Raw genomic sequence first — 12,532 nt, 5'->3', positions numbered from 1 at the left:
GCTTTTCTTTTGCACCAATGAACCAACACATCTCCAGTCAAACAAATAAGTGGCACACAACGTACCAGACACAAATTAGACACCTTTATTACGTATTGTAAATTTTCAAACAATGACAAAATGACAGAATTTTCATGTAGGTTTTGTATGTTTCTCCTCTATATCTGTAATGGTTTACTATACCAAATCCAAACTAAAATACTGCTACGAATCACTTGTGCTTTTTCTTCTTTAGGTTCTCTTGAGGTTTGTCACGGTTCTCTCCAGATGTCTCAGGTACGACTGGCTGCCAATGCAGAGGATTTCTCCTGTACATCGGCCAGGGAGGCAGAGTGAGCTAAGAAAGAGAATGCAGCCATGAATACTCGCATACATAAGGGATTAATTTTGTTTTGCAACTTTAAGCAGATCTTATGACATACCAGACAGGATACTGTGAATCCGGCCAGCATTATGTAAACTGTCCACCCAAACTGCTGAATAGTTAAACCATAGATGAATCCGATCACCTGCAGGGTAAAGAGAGGGGACAGGTCAGAGGTGAGATAATGCTTTGATGGTTGTGAAGTTGAATGTCGTGCAACGCTATTACTTACTGCTGACACTAGAATGATTCCTTGGAAAATTTGTTCTGCAAGTTTCTGTCCTTTATAGTCCTGCAAAATAATCAGAATAAATGTATGATTATATATTGAATATATGTTTCTCTAATCCTGATAAATGATTCACTTATTGAGTGTTTTGCATTTGACCAAGCAGAATGGTCTCTTGTATTATCCTGTTTTCTAATTGGAAGGCCTATTTGGGGAAAGAAAAAAAAAACCTTACTCAACTTACCTTCAGTTCAAACTTTACAAAATTTAGTTATCAAGTACTAAGATAAACAAATAACTTATTGGGAGTGGATGATGACATACTAATAAAATACAAAGGATAAATGAAAAGATACACCATAAAATAAGAAGTAAATAGAACAGTCCGCATTATGAATACATATGATATTGTAAGTATGTAATACTGCAGGTTTTAATTGGACAACATTTACTGTATGCGTCTTTAAGAAATATTTTGACGTAAACATCAAGCCATTAACAATGATTAGCACTTAGCCCAATTAGCAAAGCCGCTTTGTAAACGCTACATGCAAACATTTTGAGTAGCTTTTGTTCCACTGCCAGAATTAATAAAATGCATTGCAGTTACACTTTATTTGCAGGTCCATCGCTAATGCGTTAACATCTGCCAACGTGTGTCAATATGCTGACTCGTACTATCAGTTTTTTCTGGCTACTTAAAAAAACACACAATACTCACCATATGAGTTGGGATGGATTTAAACATTGACAGCATTCTGAAACGGTAAATAAAGCCGCTAGATTTTCTTTTTTCTAGTCAGATGAGGTTTCCTGTTTGAAATGTGTACGTAGAGTTCCGCAGGACCCTTTTCCAAGAAACATTAAACGGGCTAAAATGCGCACAATCTGCGCAGACCGGGGCACTGTGAGGAAAATGCCTCCAGTGATTGCATTTCAAACTTATTGTGCAACTATGAGTTTAAATATTAAGATGAAAGTACTAATCATATTTTAATATAATAATACATTAAAAGACATTAACCTTTTTTTTTTTTTTAATCAGGCAGTACTCTTTAGGCATATATGGTCATGGGCATGTGCAATGACGTCACCAGGCGCGGAAATAGTCCGATCTGTAGCTCATCTTAACGGACATGGCTCATGTGCATCAATGCTGCTGTTTTCTATGATTGTAGTATTAGAGCAGTGAATGGTCGTATGAGCTGTGGCGTGTTCCCCGTCCTCCCAGCAGAGCAAGGCTGAAGGGTACCTGGACTTGTTGATGTTGAGTTGGCGTTTTGGATGAAGAGCCAAACAGAGTGTAATCACTACAACAAATAAGGTCTGCATGCCTGACATTTTTAGGCTTTTGCTTACTTGTTAAATTGCACGTTGTTTGAAGGTGTATCAGTTCCTTGTATGCAGAGATTTTGTACTTGATTGCGTGATTATATGTCAACATTATAAATCTACTTACGTTCTATTCCACATCAGAATGTAGTTAAACCCACCTTTCTGCAGGTTTCCTTGCAGTTTACAAATTTTTCTCTTGTTATTGTCTTGCTTTAATTCAGAATTGAACAACTGAAGTGCTTTTGATCAAGTGCAATGACCGTCCGGCGAGGTGAATATACTTTAAATACCAATAAAGCAAGTTTGCATGAACTTTTGTTGTTATTCTCTATTTATTTTCATATACATTTTAATATAAACTTTAACCCTCTGATGCATGAACTATTAACCTACAAAGAAAGAAAAAAACTAGTCTTATTTCTTTTTACTTCAAAACAAGAATTCAAAATGCTGTGTTTTATAGAGTTAAATCTGTCCAGAAAAAAAAGATCAGCCATGTAAAATTTATGTGGCCAAATAAAAACACAATGTCTTGTATATCTTCTCTCTTCCAGTGAACGTGCTCATTCTTGTGCTGCTTGCCATTGCCTTTTTAATCATTGTACATCGAAATCTGCTGAACCTCAATGATTTCCTGAAGCAAGAGAATCCAGGTATGAATTTACTGATGTTATTTAAAGGGGTAGTTCACCCAAAAAAAGAAAATTGTCTCATCATTTACTCACCGTCATGCCATCCCAGATGTGTATGACTTTCTTCTGCTGAACAAAAACAAATATTTTTAGAATAATATCTCAGCTCTGTTGGTCCATACTATGCAATTGAATGGTTGTCAGAACTTTGAAGCTCCAAAAAGCATATAAAGGCAGCATAAAAGTAATCAAGTGATATGATAGGTGTGGGTCAGAAACAGATCAATATGTAAGTCCCTTTTAACAATACATCTCCACCTTCACTTTCACTTCCACACTCTTCTTAGGGCATATTGCCACCTACTGGACAGGCTGGTCAAAGGTGGAGATTTATAGTAAAAAAAGAACTAGAATCAAATATTGATCCGTTTCTTACCCACACCCAGGGTCCGAAATTAACACCCACCATGCGCACATTTTCCATTTGGCCAGTGAGTTTCGCTGCGTCACAGGCCACTCTAGCGGTTGTTTTTTCTTTCTATCAGTTTCTAAAATAAATGTAAACACGTTCTAGTTATGTCCTCAAGGGGGCTCTGTAGGCCTACAGTACAGTCAGTAACACAGGTGTTTCCATAGAACGGCTCTTATTAGCTCGTAGTCCTGCTGCTCATCAATACTCTTAAACGCTGTGTGTCCACTGGCGCGTGGTGTGCGAAGGTGGATTCAGTGCTTTTAATCCAGACTTCAAATGATGATTACTTATAGCTGGGTAAGCAAACGAATAATAAATCAACAATGTTTGTATACTTTGGGCATTTGAAAATGAAGCTGGCATTTTTTCAACTGTAATCGTGCATATTTAAGATGACATCATTGCTCGTATACTCAAATCTAATCTCGGCCTGAAGCAGCAGCTCTCTGGTGGTGAGCTGATTTCTTCCACGCCAGTGGGCGTACCATTAGCAGTACATCTCGATGCAAGACAATGTTCAGGAGTGTTCATGCCATCAGTATGAAGGGAAGAACACTCTTGGATTTACAGTAGATGTGCGATTTAAGTTTTAATTACCCACAACCACACCTACAAATTATCTGGTAATGATGGGATTATAATAAAAACTGAATGATTTTCATGACGTTCGGTTTCGTTAACGGTTTTTGAACGTGCATTATTCTGGCAATGCAGACATAAAACTGGACTAAAATACTCAGACAGTGTTTCCTGTATTACTTTTAAGCGCCACAGCAACACTGCTACTGAATCTACAGTGCGAGACGAGATATAATCACTACCAGTAGACCGATTCCCAAAAAAATGAGGCTTTTGAGCCAGTTCTTTTGAATCTACAGCACGAGACATAACAAGCGTCAGTGTAATCTGACTCTCAAACAAATGACTCTTTTGAACCGGTTCTTTTTATTGAATCAACAACTGTTCTCAGATTCCCAAATGCATGACTCCATGAACCGGCTATTTTTAGTGAATCAAAAAGACTTATGAATCCGTTGGAGCTGACTGAATTAATTGACTCACTCCAAGTAAACCAAGAATTGTTACTATGTTGTATACTTTAGGCTCATGAGAGTTACTTACTGGTCGTTCATTCGACAACATGTACTTTAAAATACAAATTTAGTTTTGTTTTAATAAGTGAATAATCTGAAAAGTTATTCTAAATTGACTATCAGGCAATTAAATATTTCATAAAAAATAAAACTATACAATTCTTTAAAAATTCAGTTCATATTTAAACATACAGTATTGTTTATTTGTCTCATATGTCTGTAAAATCCACTTGTAAATTGCAATAAAAAAATGGCCAGAAAGAAATCTGACTGGCTGGTACATTCTTTTCATCTACCTTGGCTGGTGGGCTAAAAAGTTAATTTTGGACCCTACCCACACCTATCATATTGCTTCTGAAGACATGGATTTAACCACTGGAGTTGTATGGTTTACTTTTTTGCTGCCTTTATGTGCTTTTTGGATTTTCAAAAATCTGGCCACCATTCACTTGCATTGTACGGACCTACAGAGCTGAGATATTCTTCTTGTGTTGTGCAGAAGAAAGAAAGTCATTCACATCTGGGATGGCATGAGGGTGAGTAAACGATGAGTGAATTTTCAGTTTTGGGTGAACTGTCCCTTTAAGTTTTTGAAAACACGTTACATCACCTCACTGATTTACATCTATCTCTGCAGAGAAAGTGCCTGGGATGATACTGCCATTTGAGACTGATTTCCTATTCGATAACAAGGTCATCAGGACAGGCGATGAGATTCCAGTGCTCATCACTGCTCCAGAGGAGAGACTGGGCGCTGCGCTCGCTGCTATGAACAGCATCTACCACAATAGCAAAGCCAACATAGTGTTCAACATTGTAACTCTAAATGAATCTGTGGGTCATATCAGGTACACTGTGCACATTACATTGCAACAATTTAAAAGAGTACTGTTTCATTAACCATGATTATCAAATGTTCCAGAACGTGGCTGAGTAAGACTGATATGAAACATAAGATCATCGTATTTGATCCGAAGATTCTTGCAGGAAAGATTTCTGAAGATCCTCAGAAGATGGAGGCATTGAAGCCGGTAATCACAAATGCTACTTTTTGCATTGAACTTTTAAATGAGGTTGTGCAAATGTGCGAAATAAAGCTTTGTTTGTCTTATTTTCTTAGTTGAACTTTGCCAGATTCTACATGCCATTGTTCTTGCCTGATGCAGAGAAGGCTGTTTACCTAGACGATGACATAATTGTACAAGGTGAAGTTTATAGTTTTGTTTCATAGTAACATAGCCCTAGTGAAAGGAACTCTGAGCAGAAAAAATTATAAGCAATCATTATCAGTAACTGAAAAAATAAATCTTGCATTTTCTTGATTTTTGTTATTTCTGCAACTCTGAATGGGTAACTTACGTTTACTTTCTCTTTGTTGTTCAGGAGATATCCGGGAGCTTTTTGACACCAATCTTAAGTTAGGACACGCAGCTGCCTTCTCAGAAGATTGTGATTCTGCCTCCTCCAAAGGCATCATCAGAGGAGCCGGAAATCAGGTATGATTATTCTGCACTGATTTCACCCGACTGGATTTGAGTATTTCAGTCAACTTTCAGAAAGATTTCTTAAATATGTTTTACATACCTGTTATACATTTGCATACTTGTATGTATATTTTGCCTGCTACAGAACAGCTATATTGGCTTTCTGAACTTCAAGAAAGAGGCAATCAAGAAGCTTGGAATGAGAGCAAGCACTTGCTCATTCAATCCTGGAGTCATTGTGGCCAATTTAACCGAGTGGAAACAGCAGAATATCACCAGCCAGCTTGAGTTCTGGATGGAGCGCAATGCAAAGTTAGTTTCAGGCACATTTTACGTGTTACTCTATAGTGCTATGTCATGTTTTATTAATACAGTTGAAGTCAGAAGTTTACATACACTTAGGTTGAAGTCATTAAAACTCATTTTTTAACCAATCCACATTTAGGACATCTACTTAGTGCATGGTACAAGTAATGTTTCTAATAATTGTTTACAGACAGATTGTTTCACTTTTAATTGACTATATCACAATTCTCAGTCAGAAGTTTACATACACTGTTAACTGTGCCTTTAAGCAGCTTGGAAAATTCCAGAAAATGATGTCAAGCCTTTAGGCAATTAGCTTCTGATGGGCTAATTGGCTAATTTGAGTCAATTGGAGGTGTACCTGTGGATGTATTTTAAGGCCTACCTTCAAACTCAGTGCCTCTTTGCTTGACATCATGGGAAAATCAAAAGAAATCAGCCAAGACCTCAGAAAAAAATTGTGGACCTCCACAAGTCTGGTTCATCTTTGGGAACAATTTCCAAATGCCTGAAGGTACCACGTTCATCTGTATAAACAATAATACGCAAGTATAAACCACGCAGCCATCATACTGCTCAGGAAGGAGATGCATTCTGCCTCCAAGAGATAAACGTAGTTTGGTGCGATAAGTGCAAATCAATCCCAGAACAACAGCAAAGGACCTTGTGAAGATACTGGAGGAATTAGGTAGACAAGTATCTATATCCACAGTAAAACGAGTCCTATATCAACATAACCTGAAAGGCTGCTCAGCAAAACCACCATAAAAAAGCCAGACTACAGTTTGCAAGTGCACATGGAGACAAAGATCTTACTTTTTGGAGAAATGTCCTCTGGTCTGATGAAAATAAATTGAACTGTTTGGCCATAATGACCATCATTATGTTTGGAGGAAAAGGGTGAGGCATGCAAGCAGAAGAACATCCCAACCGTGAAGCATATGGGTGGCAGCATCATGTTGTGGGGGTGCTTTGCTGCAGGAGGGACTGGTGCACTTCACAAAATAGATGGCTTCATGAGGAAGGAAAATGATGTGGATATATTGAAGCAACATCTCAAGACATCAGCCAGGAAGTTAAAGCTTGGTTGCAAATGGGTCTTCCAAATGGATAATGACCCCAAGCATACCTCCAAAGTTGTGGCAAAATGACTTAAGCACAATAAAGTCAAGGTGTTGCAGTGGCCATCACAAAGCCCTGATCTCAATCCGATAGAAAATTTGTGGGCAGAACTGAAAAAGCATGTGCGAGCAAGGAGGTCTACAAACCTGACTCAGTTACACCAGTTCTGTCTGGAGGAATGGGCCAAAATTCCAGCAACTTATTGTGAGAAGCTTGTGGAAGGCTACCCAAAATGTTTGACCCAAGTTTTGGTTTTTTTTTCTTGGGGGGGGGGGATTTTCCCCCTTTTTCTCCCAATTTTGGAATGCCCAATTCCCAATGCGCTCTAAGTCCTCGTGGTCGCATAGTGATTCGCCTCAGTCCGGGTGGCGGAGGACGAATCCCAGTTGCCTCTGTGTCTGAGACAGTCAACCCGCGCATCTTATCACGTGGCTTGTTGAGCGCGTTGCCACGGAGACAGCGCGTGTGGAGGCTTCACGCCATCCACCGCGGCAACCACACTCAATTCACCATGCGCCCCACCGAGAACAAACCACATTATAGCGACCACGAGGAGGTTACCCCATGTGACTCTACCCTCCCTAGCAACCGGGCCAATTTGGTTGCTTAGGAGACCTGGCTGGAGTGACATTTCACATTCTTAAAATAAAGTAGTGATCCTAATTGACCTAAGACGGGGAATGTTTTCTACGATTAAATGTCAGGAATTGTGAAAAACTGAGTTTAAATGTATTTGGCTAAGGTGTATGTAAACTTCTGACTTCAGCTGTATATTAATAGATATAACAACAAAGAAACTTAAAGGAAAAAGTCACCCAAAAATGAAAATTCTGTTCTAATTTACTCACGTTCCAATCCCATATGACTTTTCTTATGTGGAACACAAAAGGAAAAATATTCATATTTGTGCCTTTGCAGTTGATAGTGACTCTTTTAAAGGGATAGTTCACCCAAAAATGAAAATTCTCTCATCATCTTCTCACCCTCATGCCATCCCAGATGTGTATGACTTTCTTTCTTCTGCTGAACACAATTTCCAACTTCCAAATTTTTTAGAAGAATATCTCAGCTCTGTAGGTCCATACAGTGCAAGCAAATGGTGACCAGAACTTTGATCCTCCAAAAAGCATATAAAGGCAGCATGAAATTTGTACATAAGCAGTGTTAATCTCGCCATGAAATCACTGACGAAAATGTTAGTTGACAAAGCATTTTTTGACTTTGTCAACGATAACGAAGACGAGACGAAAAAGGCGCATCATGACAATAATAAAACGATTTTAACAAAGCATACTGTTGACGAAAATATGACAAAATAAAAATGATACTGCAAGATATTTACAGTGCAAGATATAAACAGAAGAAGAAACTTTAAGTAATTTTAATTAATCTGTAAACAAAAGAAGATATTAGACATGGATTCTTCTAATTCATTAATCCACTATGTTGGGGATTTCTCTGCTTGAGCTGCGTGAGTTGAACGCGCTGAACACCGGCATAATGAACCGCTTCAAAACGGGGTAAATACCTAATTCAAACGCATCCTATTTATACATGAGTTTAATCACTATATCCACAATATACTGTATATGTAATATAACAACTTACATCTGCACAGTGAAATGAATGAACAGGTGAACTAAATGACGCGCTAGTCAGAACATGCATAATTTGCATTGCGTAACTTGAGTTGTTAATATGCTGTTTATGTAATAAAGACTCACACGCAATGTAATGTCCTTTCACAGAAAATTGATAAGTCTCTAAAACATGAAGAATTCTAAATACAGTAGGCTAACTTCTAAAAAAGTAGCTAATACTTCAGTCTATACATTATTGTTTCAGGAGCTCAGGTTTTTCACAACAAGGACAGTATGTATATTTATATGTTTGATACAGGTTTACATTACAAAATGTTGAAAAAGGTTTGGTCTGTTACAGTGTCACACACTTTTTGTACATTTTGCATGTCATCAGCTAAAAGATGTAATTTTCGTTGACTAAAATTATATGTCATTTTCGAGTAAAATGACTCGAATGAATATGACATGACGAAATATTTACTCATTTTAAAGGACATTTTCATCAAAAGACTAAAACTATGACTAAAACAAAAAACAGTGAAAAAAAATTAACACTGTCCATAAGGCTCCAGTGTTTTAATTTATGTCTTCTGAAGCTATCCAATCGGTTTTGGGTGAGAAAAGACCAAAATGTAACTCCTTTTTCACTATAAATCTTGACATCAGCAGTCTCTAGGCACGATCATGATTTCAAGCTTGATTACACTTCCAAGCGCCATCTAGCACTCTGCACATGCATCAAGCGCTAGGAAGTGTAATCGAGCTTGAAATCATGAACCTGTCTAGACACTGCAATGACAAGATGTGCAATGGAAAAGGAGTTACATTTTGGTCTGTTCTCACCAAAAACAGTTTGAATTGCTTCAGAAGTCAAGTCATTTTTATTTGTATAGCACTTCACAACACACATCGTTTCAAAGCAGCTTTACAGAAAATCATGCATTAACAAAAAATGAAACTGTAATATCTATAAAGTCATTAAATATGATTGTAAATTGTGTATAAAAATGAAATAAATAAATAATAATTGTATTTAGAACCCCTGTGAGCAAGCTGAAGGCGACTTTGGCAAGGAACACAAATCTCCAGAAGATGTTGGTTAATGGAGAAAGATAACATTGGGAGAAACCAGGCACACTGTGGGGGCCAGTTCCGCTCTGGCTAACCAACATGAACATAATGCCGATATTAGTTATTTATGTGCAGTGCAGGTCATGGTTTAAGATTAGTAAACTAAGTAAGTGTTAAGGTCCAGTGTGTAAAAAAATAAATAAAAATAAAATAATATATATATATATATATATATATATATATATATATATATATATATATATATATATATATATTATGAAATGTAAGATTAATGACTAATGTCTTTGAAGTCCATCCTGGATTAACTGTAGAAGTTCACATAGATGCATTGTCCTTTATTAGTTCAGAAGGCATGGATTAAACCACTGGAGTCATATTATGCTGCCTTTATTTGCTTTTTGGAGCATCAAAGTTTAAGTCACCATGCACTTGCATTGTATTGACCTACAGAGCTGACATATTTTTCTAAAAATCTTCTTTTGTGTTCTGCAGAAGAAACCAATTCAACTACATCTAGGATAGCATGAGGGCGAATAAATTATGAGAGAATTTAAATTTTTGGGTGAACTATTTCTTTAAAGTGAAGCTCTGTCCACTGCCATTGTATTGAAAAGATGGACCAGTTATTATTATTGTCATTATTATTTTTCTTTTTGTGTTTTGCATAAGAAAGTCATACGGGTTTGAAGCGACATGATGGTGAGTAAATTTAATTTACTGAGACATAATTCTCATTTTGGGGTTCACATAGGTAAGTGGAAGTGCTGTAGACTCATCACTTCACACTTGCTTGCTTCCTTTATCAGTGAAAAAAGCTATTCAGACTGATTAAAGCTGTTCTTGGTCAAGCCTTCTCCTTGGTTAAAGCTGAAGTATGTAAATTTTTCTGTTAAAATACTTTGTCCTATCCCAGCTTAAAGGGATAGTTCGCCCAAAAATGAAAATTCTCTCATCATTTACTCACCCTCATGCCATCCCAGAGGTGACTTTCTTCAGAAAACACAAACATGATTTTTAGAAAAATATCTCAGCTCTGTAGGTCCATACAAAGCAAGTGAATGGTGATCAGACCTTTGTAGCACCAAAAATCACAAAGTACTTCAATGGTTAAATCCATATCTTCAGAAGTGATATAATTGGTGTGGATGAGAAACAGAACAATATTTAACAATATGTTTTACTCTAAATCTCCACTGTAACTTCCACTTTCAGATTTGAAAGTGAAACTAAACAGGCACCACATGTGACTTTCAGATGTAAAAGTGATAATGGAGATTTAGAATAAAAAGGATTTAAATTTTGTTCTGTTTCTTACCCACACCTATTAAATCATTTCTGAATATATGGATTTAACCACTGGAGTATTATGGATTAATTCTATGTTTCCTTTGTTATTTTTGGAGCTTCAAAGGTCTGATCACCATTCACTTGCACTGTATGGACCTACAGAGCTGAGATATTTTTCTAAAAATTTGTTTGTGTTCTGCTGAAGAAAGAAAGTCATACTCATCTGGGATGGCATGAGGGTGAGTAAATGATGAGAGAATTTTCATTTTTGGGTGAACTATTCCTTTAATATACAGAGACAATTAGAAGTAAGCTATTCATAGGTTCATTTTCTTGAAAACTGTAAGCACTGTGTCTCTATAGCGCTATGAAAATCCTCTGTTTTTAGCGACCCGTCTGTACGAACACAATTACATTGACTTGACCAATGCCGTGAATTGGGAGCGGGACTATCTGACCAACGGCACACGGGGCATATTCAGAAAGCTGTTTTGAAAACAAAGTTTATTTTTGCAATTCCATTTGGTGGTGCAGAAATTACATACTTCAGTTTTAATTGTTATCAATAGTGAATCTCAGTTCAAAATCCTCTTTGGTTAAGGTCTAGGCCTCTATGGGGCCTGTTGATGGCTTTTTATTTTTCTTATTTTTAGGGAGGACCTTTACAGTAAGACTTTAGCAGACAGCATCACAACGCCACCTTTGCTCATTGTATTTTACAAGCATCACTCAAGCATTGATCCCATGTGGCATGTCCGACACCTCGGTAAGGAAGTTGTTGAAACTCTAGTTTTCAACACAGGAGACAATTGGGATTCAAGAGCATGTGAAATACTACATTGCATTATTCAGTGTAAATAACAAGCATTAGATGCACATTAAAAAGTATTTGTAACATTTTGCTTATCTCAATACAAGCAAGTAATGTTTGCCGATACAACAATAGTTTTTGGACTTTATACCGTCATCTATTGATGTGAATGCAGCAGCATCACAAGTTTTTGTTTACTGGATGCCATTGTAGAAATCCCTTAATTTGCAGGCACATTTGTGACCTATGATTAAATTATTCCATGACTGAAATTATCTGGTAATATGGTGTTTGTTGAGATGCAGTAAATGGTATGACACAGCAGGGTGACACCATGAGGGGGATTTTTCTTGGCCTCTGATGTATACTAGTCTTGCATATCTCATGTTATTGTACATCATTTTAAACATATGTCAGAAGTAGTTCATTTCTTTACATGTAATTATAGGCTACATTCAGTCTCTGTGACCAATAGAATTTATTGTCGTTTTGATATCTCTTTCAAGGGGCAACTGGCGCAGGGAATCGGTATTCTCCTCAGTTTGTTAAGGCTGCCAAACTTCTCCATTGGAATGGACATTATAAACCATGGGGCAGGACCTCATCTTTCTCTGATATTTGGGACAGGTGGTACATTCCAGATCCCACAGGTAAATTCCACCCAATCCGGAGACACACCGAGGACAAATAGACTGGTTTTAACTACATAACTTTTTTTGAC

General features: G+C 37.2%; 2 protein-coding genes across 2 annotated transcripts; one reads left to right on the top strand and one right to left on the bottom strand.

Moving 5' to 3' along the window:
* Window positions 1-71: 71 nt before the first annotated feature.
* On the bottom strand, window positions 72-1,480 carry LOC127427804 (signal peptidase complex subunit 1-like). The gene is made up of 4 exons (XM_051675593.1): window positions 1,315-1,480; window positions 597-656; window positions 423-509; window positions 72-337 (listed from the first exon to the last, which is right to left on the bottom strand). The coding sequence occupies exons 1-4, from the start codon at window positions 1,348-1,350 to the stop codon at window positions 212-214; spliced, it is 309 nt and encodes a 102-aa protein (XP_051531553.1). The 5' UTR covers window positions 1,351-1,480; the 3' UTR covers window positions 72-211.
* LOC127427802 (glycosyltransferase 8 domain-containing protein 1) lies at window positions 411-12,510 on the top strand. Its single transcript, XM_051675592.1, has 11 exons — window positions 411-540; window positions 1,772-1,917; window positions 2,150-2,199; window positions 2,483-2,581; window positions 4,764-4,974; window positions 5,049-5,157; window positions 5,247-5,331; window positions 5,510-5,622; window positions 5,756-5,922; window positions 11,654-11,766; window positions 12,318-12,510. Exons 3-11 carry the CDS (start codon window positions 2,184-2,186, stop codon window positions 12,500-12,502), a joined length of 1,098 nt encoding a protein of 365 aa, XP_051531552.1. The 5' UTR covers window positions 411-540; window positions 1,772-1,917; window positions 2,150-2,183; the 3' UTR covers window positions 12,503-12,510.
* The last annotated feature ends 22 nt before the right edge of the window (window positions 12,511-12,532 follow it).

Source organism: Myxocyprinus asiaticus, chromosome 37 (genome assembly GCF_019703515.2).
Source record: "Myxocyprinus asiaticus isolate MX2 ecotype Aquarium Trade chromosome 37, UBuf_Myxa_2, whole genome shotgun sequence".
NCBI lineage: Eukaryota > Metazoa > Chordata > Actinopteri > Cypriniformes > Catostomidae > Myxocyprinus > Myxocyprinus asiaticus.
This window is presented reverse-complemented; position numbering and strand designations above follow the sequence as displayed.